The sequence below is a fragment of the Eptatretus burgeri genome, chromosome 14 (genome assembly GCF_056783735.1).
Source record: "Eptatretus burgeri isolate ZD-2024b chromosome 14, Ebu_testis_v1, whole genome shotgun sequence".
NCBI lineage: Eukaryota > Metazoa > Chordata > Myxini > Myxiniformes > Myxinidae > Eptatretus > Eptatretus burgeri.
Genome location: NC_140974.1, coordinates 67547672 through 67560390, shown reverse-complemented (window position 1 = coordinate 67560390; position 12719 = coordinate 67547672). Strand labels below are relative to the sequence as shown.

The 12719-nt window shown below is 41.5% G+C and overlaps 1 protein-coding gene across 8 annotated transcripts in view; it reads right to left on the bottom strand.

Annotated features, from left to right (window-relative positions):
- LOC147013515 (SH3 and multiple ankyrin repeat domains protein 3-like) overlaps window positions 1-12719 on the bottom strand; it is a 522196-nt gene that overhangs the window by 95314 nt on the left and 414163 nt on the right. For all 8 annotated transcript variants that reach the window (XR_015051346.1, XR_015051345.1, XM_085855370.1 and 5 more), the window contains one exon: window positions 6846-7853. Coding sequence is in view for 6 of the 8 variants with exons in the window: in XM_085855370.1 (XP_085711496.1) it covers window positions 6846-7853 (1008 nt within the window). In the remaining 2 variants the exon portion in view is untranslated. The remainder of the gene's footprint in view (window positions 1-6845; window positions 7854-12719) is intronic.

Genomic DNA, 12719 nt, shown 5'->3' with positions numbered 1-12719 from the left:
GAAAAAAACATGCTGAAACATTTGAGATTGGTACCCATCCCATAAAATGTAATCTTCCTTAGTAACTAGCCATAAGTTACCTAGCAACCATGCTTTTAATAGTAACGGTCATTTTAAGCCAATTAGAAATGGCAAGGAGTACATATACAGACTAAACCAACTTTGAGGGCTTTAAGATGGCATGGTTGTGGTACCTCATGACAACACTGATGTTTCCCAACAACGGAGAGGTTACTTTGCCGAGCAACCAAGCTTTTGAAACTCCTACACTGGTTATAGACTGAAAACCACCCTACTACCACTTACATCACTGAGAGAAGTCCAGTTTTATGGTGCTGTGTGCACACATACTCCAATGTATTACAGAAGTCCATAGCAAAGGAACATGGTGGAAGCATAGAAAAGGAACATTGGCCAAGAACAGTTCAACCTTCTTGTAACTGAGAGGCTGGAAACCTGCATCGTTGCATTTTCTGATACATTACACATAGCAACCTCCCCTTGTGTGACACACCAACTGACAAGAACTGCACAGCTCAACAACAAAAAAATGTCCTCACTGAAGAATGATATATCTCTCTTTACCCGACTTTACATTGCATGCCAGTCAAGGGATGGATATTTGGAGGAATTATTTAGGCATGAAAACCAGGAATGCCTCCCAGTCAGAGGAAAACTGCAGATTGGGGAGAAATCTTATTGACTTCGGTGTCTCAAAAAACAAAGTTGCATTCACAACAAAAGCACCAGATGTTGATGCTAGAATACTTGACGGGGCTGCTGTAGATCACACGTTACCACCAGGACACAAATGTAAAACATTTGGAAAGTATGCCCAAGATGTGTTTGTCCCATATCTCTAAGTAAAGGTAGAAGCTGTTAATCGTGTTGATGTTGTTTTGGACAGATACCTTGGAGTCTGAAACAAAGCTCAAGAGATACACGTGGACATGGTGTATGCAAGCGGATGATGGCTAATGCCACACTTCCAGGAAACTGACGTAGTTTCTTAAAGTCAGAAGAAAACAAGGCAGAGCTATTCCTATTCTTGTCCGAATACATGACAAAGGTTGAAGTAGAAGACATCGTACTGATCAGCACACTAAATGATGAAGTTGTGTCATCTGTGCCCATTGACAAGCCTGGTATCGCATCTTGCAGCCATGAGATGACAGATACTCGGATATTGCTCCATGTGTCTGATGCTGTTAACAATAGTCTGTCTCGCATAATGGTACGGACAGTTGACACAGATGTGGTCCTCTCCGTACCGAATGTACATAGACTTCAAGTTGATGAACTCTGGGTTGCATTCGGCATTGGGAAGCATTTGCGGTACGTACCAACACATGCAATTGTAGATTCACTTGGCCAATAGACGTGTGATGCAGTGATATTTTTCCATGCAGTAACAGAAGATGCAATATTGTTTCTTCATTTTGTGGACTGGGCAAGAAGACTGCATACGAAACCTGGCATGTGTACCCAGTAATAACACCTGCCTGTATTCCAACGCCCATCATCAATGCTAGCAGAGATCACAGATGAAGACTTACAGAACTTGAACAGTTTGTTGTTCTGCTTTATGATCGTACGTGTTCTTATAGTTACAGGAATCAAGCATGACAGGTGCTGTTCTCAAAGAGCACGTGTTAAATGGAGAGCAGTCCCCCCCAAATCAAAGTGCCCTTCAAGAGTACATAAAGCATGCTGTCCTCCAAGCTGGATACATCTGGGCTCAAGGAACCATCAAGCAACCTCACCTTTCATGTCCAGAACTTTGGGGCTGAAAGCCCTGTGAGCATGGGTGAACTCACAAATGGATAACCTTGCCCGAGTCATCAAAGGTGTGTCAGGAACTCATTTGTTATGGCTGCAAAAATGCCTTTCGTGGCCTTTGTAAATGATTCAAGGCCAGGCTGCCATACACCTTCCTGTGCTATTGCACTGGCAACTGCCATCATCAAGATTCGTATGGGTAGGATCATAATGTGTGTTCAATTCTGAATTGCATATGATAATAATATGATAAATATACAGAATGTTTGTCAGCTTCTTCGAAATAGCAACCATCTACATTTCACCTCTAATAAGTTATATGTTCACCAAATTGCATGTTTCTCTCATCAAGAGAACATAACTCCATAAAGATTGTAAATTATATATATTGGTGGCCATCGTAGAAACGGTGGCCACTTAGATAGAGTTCTCATTGGTTGCTCTGCTGGGTATCAATCATTTCTCATTCTACATATAATAAAGTACATTTTAACCAAATTGTATGCTTCTATCATGATTTGAACAATTAAGGAAAATTTGGCTGTTTAACCCCTGGACTGTAAAAATATAATAAAAATGATTTTTTTTGTTGTTATTGGCTGGACCCCAGTGCACCGATGGTGTTCAAAATGTTGTATGCACGAACGCAGGCTTAAGCGCCATCTCTCGGTGAGAAGTTGAAATTCGTGTAAACCACATCGATTTGCACATTAAAGAACATATTTTGAACAAGAAAATAAATCTTATGACACCAAAGGATATATTTTCCTTTCAGGTTATAAATGAACACTTATTACTTCCACCGTCGAAGATGGATAGAGGTTATGTGTCCACCCCTGTCCGTCTGTCTGTCTGTCTGTGAGCAGGATATCTCAAAAAGTTAGGGACGGATTCAGACGAAACTTGGTGGACAGGTTGGGTGTGTGTGACACTGACAAACTGATTAGATTTTGGTTCAGGTCCGGATCCAGATCGGGTCTACCAGTGGAATACAAAACTTAAACTGTTCAGCCTGGTGGAGGTATGCGCTCTGTCGAGTGCCATTCTAGTTGTTTATAGGTCATTGTTTATTAATTAATAGTAATCAATTTAAATAATTTATTTGTGCTTTTTCCGGAAGGACGATAAGTTGTGAAGTTTTGTGTTATTGCCTTGCAAAGTTGATAAAACTTGTATACATTATGTTAATGTTGCATATGTAATCCATAATGATAGATTAAGTGTAATTATGATGATTATGAAAACAATGATAACGTTAGCAGTTAAAAGTAATGGTGAAATAATGAATGCTCGTTTGATAACCAAAGAAATACTTGTATGTTGTGATTACAATAAAGAAATAAAACATCATGTCGATCACCAAGTCATGTACCCAGGTCAAATGATCCCAGTTATCCACAGCTCAGGAAACACCATGCACTGACACTATTCTTATCACTGATTGTTTATATCACTGATAATGCAGATATCAGTGTATGTCTACATTAAATGTTCCAAACCAATCAACTTGCAGCATGGTATCACTCTATCCTGATGGTAAATACAATAACATGGACCTTAAGAATCTTGCACAATGTGTAACTCAGCATGTCTGAAAAGGTAAAGATGAAAAACAAAAAGAACTCTGTACTGCTGTGGACAAGCTGGCACAGATGTTGAGTAATGAGAAGTTCAGTGGATGCGTGAAGGACTTTCATGAAGAACACTAAAAGCTCGAACTTCATGCGATGGTGAAATCCTGATGGACTTCATAAGGGATCAGTGAGTTGGGGAATGGCATTTACATCTGTAATCATTTGCTACAATGTTCCTATGGCTGACGATCTATGATCACACGAATGATGCAAATTGATTCCTGTGTGCCTGGCTGATATGAAAGAGCTATCGGAGACAGCTGCTCTGATGTGATCCTGTTGCTCTTGCGTTCTCCGTCTGAAAATATTGTGGAAACATGGATGTCAGCTGGAATATCCAACAGACGAAAATGTTATAACATGCATATCATCATGAAGACACTCTCACAAAACGTGAAGGACAACCTCCTCAGCTTACATGCTTTGACCAGTTGTTAATCCACCTCACCCTTCCGAGCTCATGGGAAGAAGTCGTGCTGGAAAACTTTCCAATAACATCTTTACCTTGTCAATGGTATCGGCCGTGATGGAGCACTCGCTTTAGCTGAAATTTTTTTTTGCGTCACCTCTGTGGCAATCCTCAAGCAGCAACCATTGATCAAGCTTGGGTTTGGCTCTTTGCAAAGGCCAACAAGGGCCTGGAGATGTCACCACCAATAAGAGATAAATTCGAACTGCATGTTGCACTTGCAAACTAGCAGACAGAGATATGGATTCAGGCAGACCAACAAATCATAGATATCACACACCCTACCGACACTTCCACCTGGAGTAAAGAGTCAACATCTCTACAAGTCGTTTGGAGAAGATTGCCCCCAATTCCAGATGCTTCTCTCGAACTCGTGACATGCGGATGTGAATCAACTCGTGATGTGCGGAGCAACTAACTGCAGCACCCAGCCGGTGAGTAAGCTTTCATTCTCCTGCACATGCAGTCAAACTTCTCTGTATGTATTAATGTACTATTGGAGATGTGATAGCAGACAGATGACGACCATTTCCAAACAAACACAAGCCAGAACGCTATTGCTAGAGTGATGCTGTGCTGCAAATTGATTGGTTTGGAACATTTAATATCGACATACACTGATATTCTGCATTATCAGTGATAAGAACAGTGTCAGTGCATGGTGTTCCCTGAGCTGTGGATAACTGGGATCATTTGACCTGGGTACATGACTTGGTGATCGACATGATGTTTTATTTCGTTATTGTAATCACAACGTACAAGTATTTCTTCAGGAGACAATATGCTTCTTTTGTTATCAAACGAGCATTCATGATTTCACCATTACTTTCAAATGTTAACGTTATCATTGTTTTCATAATCATCATCATTACACTATATCTATCATTATGGATTACATATGTAACATTAATTAACATGATGCATATAAGTTTCATCAACTTTACAAGGCAAAAACACAAAACTTCACAATCTATTGCTCTTCCAAACAATTCACAAATAAATTATTTAAATTGTTGCTATTAATTAATAAACAATGACCTGTAAACAATAATCGTGTTCATTGATGTAATGTGCAAATCGATGTAGTTTACACAAATTTACATTTCTCCCCGAGAGGTTGCGGTTACAATTGTCGCTCATCGATTCAAACATTAATTTATTTACCTCCACCACCGAATGTGGGCAGGGTTACGTTTTCACTCCTGTTTGTGAGCATAATATCTGAAAAAGTTGCGGACGGATTACGATAAAACTAGGTGGATGAGTTTGTGAGGTGACAAGACGAGCCGATTCGATTTTGGTTCAGGTCCGGATCCAGATCCGGCCTATCAGTGGGATACAAACTGTTCAGCCTGGCGGAGGTATCGACTCTACTGAGTGCAAATTCTAGTGGTTATTCTTGTTCGGCTTTGTAAGAATGTTTGTGGATGTTTTGTAATCGATTAGTTTCGTTTATCTGATAATTTAACATGTTTTAAAGAATTGTTTTCTGCAGGTGTTTGGGGAATAATTAATAGTTTGGGTTATTATGATGTAATTTGAGATTTTTCAGACATTTGTTATTGGGTTTTTTACCACTTAAGTGTGTGCAATGGCTTTGGCAACCCTTACATCACCATATTCCATGCATTTTGTATTTAAAATATCATATCTTATGGATCTGTCAATGCATGATTGATAAAATGACCTCATTTGATCATATTGACGTTGAAAATGACCCAAATTTAGAGATGGCATCCACCTATGTCATGTTTGACGTACCATGCCCTGTTTATCTAACATGGTTATTTGCTATTAATGGAGAAGTGGTATCCTTTGCACATCACCCCTCCTTCCTGTACACACACACACACACACACACACACACACACACACACACACACACACACACACACACACACACACACACACACACACACACACACACACACACTTCACCCCTCCCTCTCCTCCCCAACTCCCGTTTGTTACCTACTCTTCGGGCCTCGGGGTACTCACAACCAATATGTTTTAAACTAAACAGCAGCAGTAGTTTCTGACTATGTTGGACTATTTATCTTTGCTCTTTGTTTTCATTGCATTACCGTACGTAGCCTGGTAAATTAAAATTTTCATCTGACAAGTCGAGATTTGTGGAAAAGCAGGAACACAGTGCAAAGCGGGGAAACATCAACAGGGTGGAGAGGCAAAACAAAAGGCACAGTTGTAGATAGAATGGGCATGGAGAAAAATGAAAAAGTGAGGTGAGGGGGGTGAGAGAGACATAGGGAGTGAACAAGTTGGGTACAAGCTCAAACACAGCAAGGGGGCTAAAAGAAGAGGTCGTAAAAACTGTGGGTGAAACAGCAATGGAGCAAAAAAAACTGAAAGGAAGATGGAGGGAGAGGGAGGAGACATAATAACCTGGAGAGTCAGGGGTGGTATTTGGGGGATAATAATGAGGGTCGAAAGGATCATAGGTATAGATGAGGGATAACGTAAGGTGGTGGTGCCCAGCCATTTTGAAGCCCTGGAGGTAAGAATAAAATTGAAGAAACTCAGGAAATTGATTCTGCAGGTTATTGGTCGACCATTGCATGCACTCTGGAGGACCCTGTGGGGACAGAGCATAGAAAGGGCAGTGGGTGCAAGACCATAATGGAGGTGGTAGAAGATGAAGGCCTCTTCAGAAACCATTTTGAAAACCTTCATTCAAAGAGGACTCCATTGGAACAAGAACCATTATTTTTCAAATGGGTATTACCCACTACACAGCGATAAATAAATATAGCAACTCACTGAGAAGATTATGACAGTTACAACTACGACTACTACTACTACCTTCACTTGAAATTAAAGTACAGTATAACATAAAAGGCTCAGATTCACAAAAAAAAAACCCCAAAAAACTTTTGTACCAACATTGCATGAACTGTTGAATAAAAACAAAGATAAAAGAAAAGGAGGAAGGATGATTTCCAAACCTTTTATGACAATCTTTGGTAGAGCATTTCCACCTCTCTCAGGACTACTCTCAATCTTCTGCTGCTTTGTCAAATGTGCTTTACGTCTGCCTGGCACAGCCAGACCTACTGGAGGTCCCACATTGGCATACACATGCTCTTGGGGGTGTGATGCTCGCCGGAGAAGTCCTCCGCTTTCTGAGCTGGATCCTTCCTCAGGCACTGGTCCGCCGCCAGATGAGAGCCCAGTGGCAGATCTCGGCCTCTGCGGAAGTTCTGTGGCCGGCACATTGTAATAGGCAGGCTCAGTGAAAGTGGCAACCTGAACAGGGGGAAACCCCACCGGTTCATAGGGGCGTCCAGGTAGAGGCCTTTGGGCCAGGGGTATAGCCGTGTAAGCTCGAACACCGGGTTGCGGTGTCGGCTCAGCAAAGTGGACAGGAGCCACCGAAACTGCTGGACCCATGAGGTGTTGTGACTGCTCTTGTAACTGCTGCTGCAATTGCTGCTGCTGACCCTGCAGTTGCTGCTGCAACTGTTGGAGCTGCTGAGCATCCAGCTGAAGCTGAGCAGCTGCAGCAAAAGAATGTGACAGTGGAATTGGTGGTGGTGGTAATGGCTTCTGGAAATGATGAGCAATTTGTGTAGATTGCGGTGGTGGTAGCTGTGGAGCATAGGACACAATGGTCATTTCTTCCTGGGAGAACGTCCGTGGCTTTCGAGGCCTTTCTGGTGGAGGTGGTGGTGCATAAACGTATGTTGCAGCTTCTGTGTATGCGGAAAGGTCTGATTCCTGATGGTAAGCCAAGGGTTCGTAGGCTGGATGAGGCGATGGAGCAGCAGGAACAGGTGTCAAGTACTCAGCTGGTGTAGGTGAGACTTGATGAGTGACTGGTGGTGAATAATAAACAGGAGGGTAGCTGTGTTCACGATAAGAGAGTAGTGGTGGTGAAGATGGGAATACTTGGGGCAGCACACGGTAAGGGTCCTCAGTTGGCGAGGTGTAGTAGCGACCATCCTGAGACATACCTGCACAGGGTGATCAATAAGCACCTGTAAAACTTAAAATGTGATCCATTGCTTTAGAAAATCATTCACAAAGAAAGGTCATGCTGGACATGTACTTGCTTGTACTCAACTTTAAATTATTTTGCTTAATATGATGAAATAATTCTTGAAAAAACAATCTTGTATCAACTCTTAATGAGTACATCTCGTCACAAAGAAATTCTGCAGTCGATGGTTGTGTTTATATTTTAAGTGCGTTCAAAAAAGGATTTACACTAAGCTATTTCAGCTCAAATATTCCATCGTATACGATAATAACTTTACATTAAATCAGATGAAAATCAGTTTTATCGACCTGTAACACAATAACATATAACCATCCTTTTGCTGCAGTGGTGTCTTTAAAGCACCAAGCTGCATCTTCATTAGTCTTGCCTGGAGGGGGTTGCGAGACTATTGCAACACCCCTGTCCGTCTGTCTGAGCAGCTGTCTATCTGTGTCCACGTCTGTATATTTTCGCTTCAAATTTTTTTTCCTCTCCAACCGTTTGTCCGATCGATGCGAAACTTTTAACACAGTGGGGGACGGAAACTGTGATGTCATACATCACATGGTATGGCAGCTGCATTGCATTAAAGGAAAAAAAATTTGGGCATCTTCTTCTCTGAAACCGCTCAATGAAAAAAAATTGAAACTTGGCAAAAGTCATCAACTCCCCATGGGGTGAAGAGTGATAATGATGATGTAATCGGTGAAGTGGTATTCCAGCCATAATTGGTTGAATCAAAATCCTTCTCCGAAAAATCTGAAACTTCAAACATCTGATCTACAGCCCGACAGGGAGAGAAGAATTAAATTTATGAGCAAGTTGCCCGTGTCTGCACGGAATTCTAAACGGGGTAGGGATGGATGGGCAAAAATACAAATGGCGTCTTCTGTCATCGAGCTGGCAAGCTGGGATCAACGATTCATATTTATTGCCACATGTGATGCAATTTAAATGGCCTAAAGGCAGCGAGGTGCTCCATTTGAAACTGTTTGTTCGATATATGGAGGTTTTTGATTCCTGGGATCCGTAATAAAAATTCGTGTTGCTGTCAAAGTCAGTGACCAATTGCAAAATGCATGGTCGCATGCCATCATCGGTCATGTGGTCTGGCAGCCATGTTAGGTTGAAAATAAAAATGTAAAAAATCTTCTTCTCAAGAACTGCTTAACAGATTGGTGCAAAACTTCATACATATGATCAATTAGCCCTGGGGAATATAGTTTGAATTTTTTTTTCATATTCACCTTCGTTGATGCAATTTAGTCTTAATGTGCACAAAAGTAGTTGATAAATATCCAGTAATCAATCAATAATCAACAAAGCTACGGATAATAGCAATGCATGTGACATAACGGGGTGCATAGATGATACGGGTATATGGACCATCATTAACAGTGGGCTTGTTCAGTCAATAATGGTATTTTTGTTCAGAATGAGCGTGAGATGTGAGACTATGCCCTTTACCGAGTTCCGTTCTACTTCTTCATGCTTTTTCTGCATTCCTATTGACAATGAACATTCTCAATTCGTTTTTGTTTATTTCTTAATTTATCTTCCGAGTTGGCAGTGAAGATAGTTTTTCTTATTATCTGCCTCATGGGCAGTAATTCGTTTGTGTCCTGTTTAGTCTCACTGGCTTCTGGAGGCGGACATGATAGCCTCGACATGGTGTACTCACCTTCGAGTTGGCTAGTGTGACTTTGAATCTCGACCCAATTATAAACTCTCATCCTGGTGTTTCCCGTGCAGGGTGATTCATCAATGCGTCGACTGTGCTTCAAATGGACATTAAGCCAGGTATCCTGTTCTGCAAGCATTAGTTGGTGGACATTATAGATCCCGCGGTTGTCTTTTACAAAGAGGGGCGAAGTCTTGTCAGTGAAATGAGCAAATTCCAAATTCCTGCCCCAACGTGCAAGGGCGTTACATCAACAGCACAGCCACACCTGAGTAATAAGGCAACGGATGGATTGAATTCCGAATTTAATTCCAGTTCAATATACATTTGCTTATAACTGCCTTCTGATATTTGCCAATGTGTCATGCTGACGTTGCATATTTTATAAATATTAACTAAAATAAACTGTGAAAAAAGGCTTCAGACTATACCTTTTGCTCCACTGGGATTCCACTTGGGTGCTTGAGGTATTATTCATTTAACTCAATCTCTACCATTTCCTTTTTATTTTTCATTATATATTTTTTTATGTTGAAGGCTCCAGTCATGGACTAAATAGTCCTCATCGAGGCCAGGCCTTAAATAAAGAGAAATAAAAGAGAGAATATGTAAAGTGAGGAGTGAAAATGAGTGAATAAGAAAAGTGTATGATGTTTGTTTGCAAGAAAGAGAGATTAAAGCCAGCCCGGTAGCTATAGTTTGAGTGAGACGGAAAGTAAGACCAGCAATCCTGACATGGAGAGTGTAACATGGTTCCGGGCACCACTTTAACGCTCCGAAGTCGGAACGGTAGTACTACCCTGAGCGGTTGCTGTCTACAACCTACAACTTAAAACACCGGTCTAACGGATGGGTGTTTTTCTGGAGACACTATCTCCTTACTGGATGCCCGTTGGCTCCATAAAGGAGCTCATCCAACCTTTAGCAGGTATTTTTAGTCCTGCAGAGTGTCACAGTCAGCGAGTGAGGGTAGTCGGTTTAGTCGCTGACTACCCGACCATGTGGCAGGTAGCACTGGGTCACATGTTACCATTGGCAATCAAGAAACCTGACTGACCTGACTATATTGGTAAACTTCACCATAATTATCGTACTGTATTCCTTTCACGGCAGCAATATAGTAATCGAATGATCAGCAGACAAATCCAAAACCAATCAATTGTGCTTAAAAAGGTGAACACTTTCCAGTTGTCTTCTGGTGTAAAGAAAAAGAAAATTACTTGAAGCAGAGATCGAGTAGAGAGTAGATGAATGATGAATGGGTGGGAATTCCTTCACGGGGGATGGGGTTTCATGATAGTGTGTGTGTGTGTGTGTGTGTGTGTGTGTGTGTGTGTGTGTGTGTGTGTGTGTGTGTGCGTGTGTGTGTGTGTGTGTGTGTGTGTGTGTGTGTGTGTGTGTGTGTGTGTGTGTGTGTGTGTGTGTGTGTGTGTGTGTGTGTGCGCGCCTATCCAGGCCATAACCTTTTTTTGTCATCAAATTTTCAACAAACCTCAACTATGAGAATATGGAGAACTTCTTCTTCTCTTACTTTTATAAAGGGTGAGGTCCAATGGCACCAAGCTTCTGTCTTGCCTCGACCATGATACTCCTCCATTTCTCTCTGTCCTCAGCCAACTCTCTCCAGTCTCCAATCACCCGCACCTTATTGATATTCCTCCTCAAACAATCTTCCCATCTCAACCGCGGTCGACCTCTTTTTGTCCTACCTTGTTTTCTCAACATATCCGCTCTCTATGCCATTATCTGTTGCTCCATCTGCACCAGGTGACCAACGTACTTCAGCCGGTTTTTTTTTACCAATCTCCCCGTCGAGCTTACTTTCTTGATGGGTAAGCTCAAGCTTACCAATCTCCTCACTCAGTTCATCTATCCTCCTTTCATCCACCCACTTCACTCCTGCAATCCTCCCGACCCAATTATTCTCCAGACTTGCAGCCACTGTTGTTGTGTCTGTCGATGCCACAGTCCCCAGACCGTAAAGGTAGGTCAGCATTGCACAAGACCCTAGAACTTTCCCTTTCAAATTCCTTTATATTTCTCTGCCTCCACTCTGAAGGCATTATGTTTTCGTGTTGTCTGTCTGGCTGTTCGTCCATGCGTCCATCCGTTATCAATTTTTAATTATTGCCGCTATAACTTGTGAACCACTGAAAGGACTTTTATATGACCAAACTTGATACAAAGGTGTATTATGATGCACGTACTAAATGATTCGACTTTCGGTTCAAAGGGTCAAAGGTCATGTGACCTTTAGCTGAAAGTAGCACATTTTAGTTACCAAGATAACTTGTGAATTGCAAAAGGGATTTTGACCAAACATTGCACAGGTATATACGATAATGCAAAGATGAACGGATTAAATTTCGGATTCAAAAGGTCAAAGTCCGAAGGTTTGTTAATTGAATTTATGAACCACTCAAGAGATTTCAACCAGGTATTTTTAAGCCTTTAATTGAAAATTTAAGCCCTCATAGCCCTTTAATTGAAAATTTGTGTTACTGCAATAATTAATGAACCACTCAAGAGATTTCCACCACACTTGACACACTTATGGACTGTAATACAAAGGTGAACTGATTCAATTGTAGCTTGAACGGGTTAAAGGTCAAGTGCCCTTTGAAAATCACTTTGCAAACCATAACTCGAGTTAGAAGCATCTGGTGTTGTCTCTCTTCCATTTAACTGTCTATGTCTCTCGTGACCTTTCGTTGAGATCAAATGTAAAGCCGCTGTCACACCTTGATGTTTTAGCCAGCGTATGGCAACGTATCAAAATGTATGTAAAACGCTGGCGTACGCTGAACTATTAATGTTTTTTTCCAGTTTTGAGCGTATTCATAACGAGTTGGACATATGCATAACGTATTAGTAATGTACACAGAACGTTTCGATAACATATAGATAACTCATACCAACGAATGCTTAGCGTGTTGTAGGCGTTCACAACCTATGCCCAACAATAGTCTAACGTATGCATAGCGCGCGGCAGCGTATCACTGACGATCACGTGACGTAGCCTATTAAAAGGCTGCCGCTCGACGATTCAAATCATAACCGCACGAGACATCGAAGTGTCAAGCCGCTGTCACACCTTGACGTTTTAGCCAGCGTATGCCGACGTATGAAAAATTTGCCGAATACGCTGGCACACGTCAA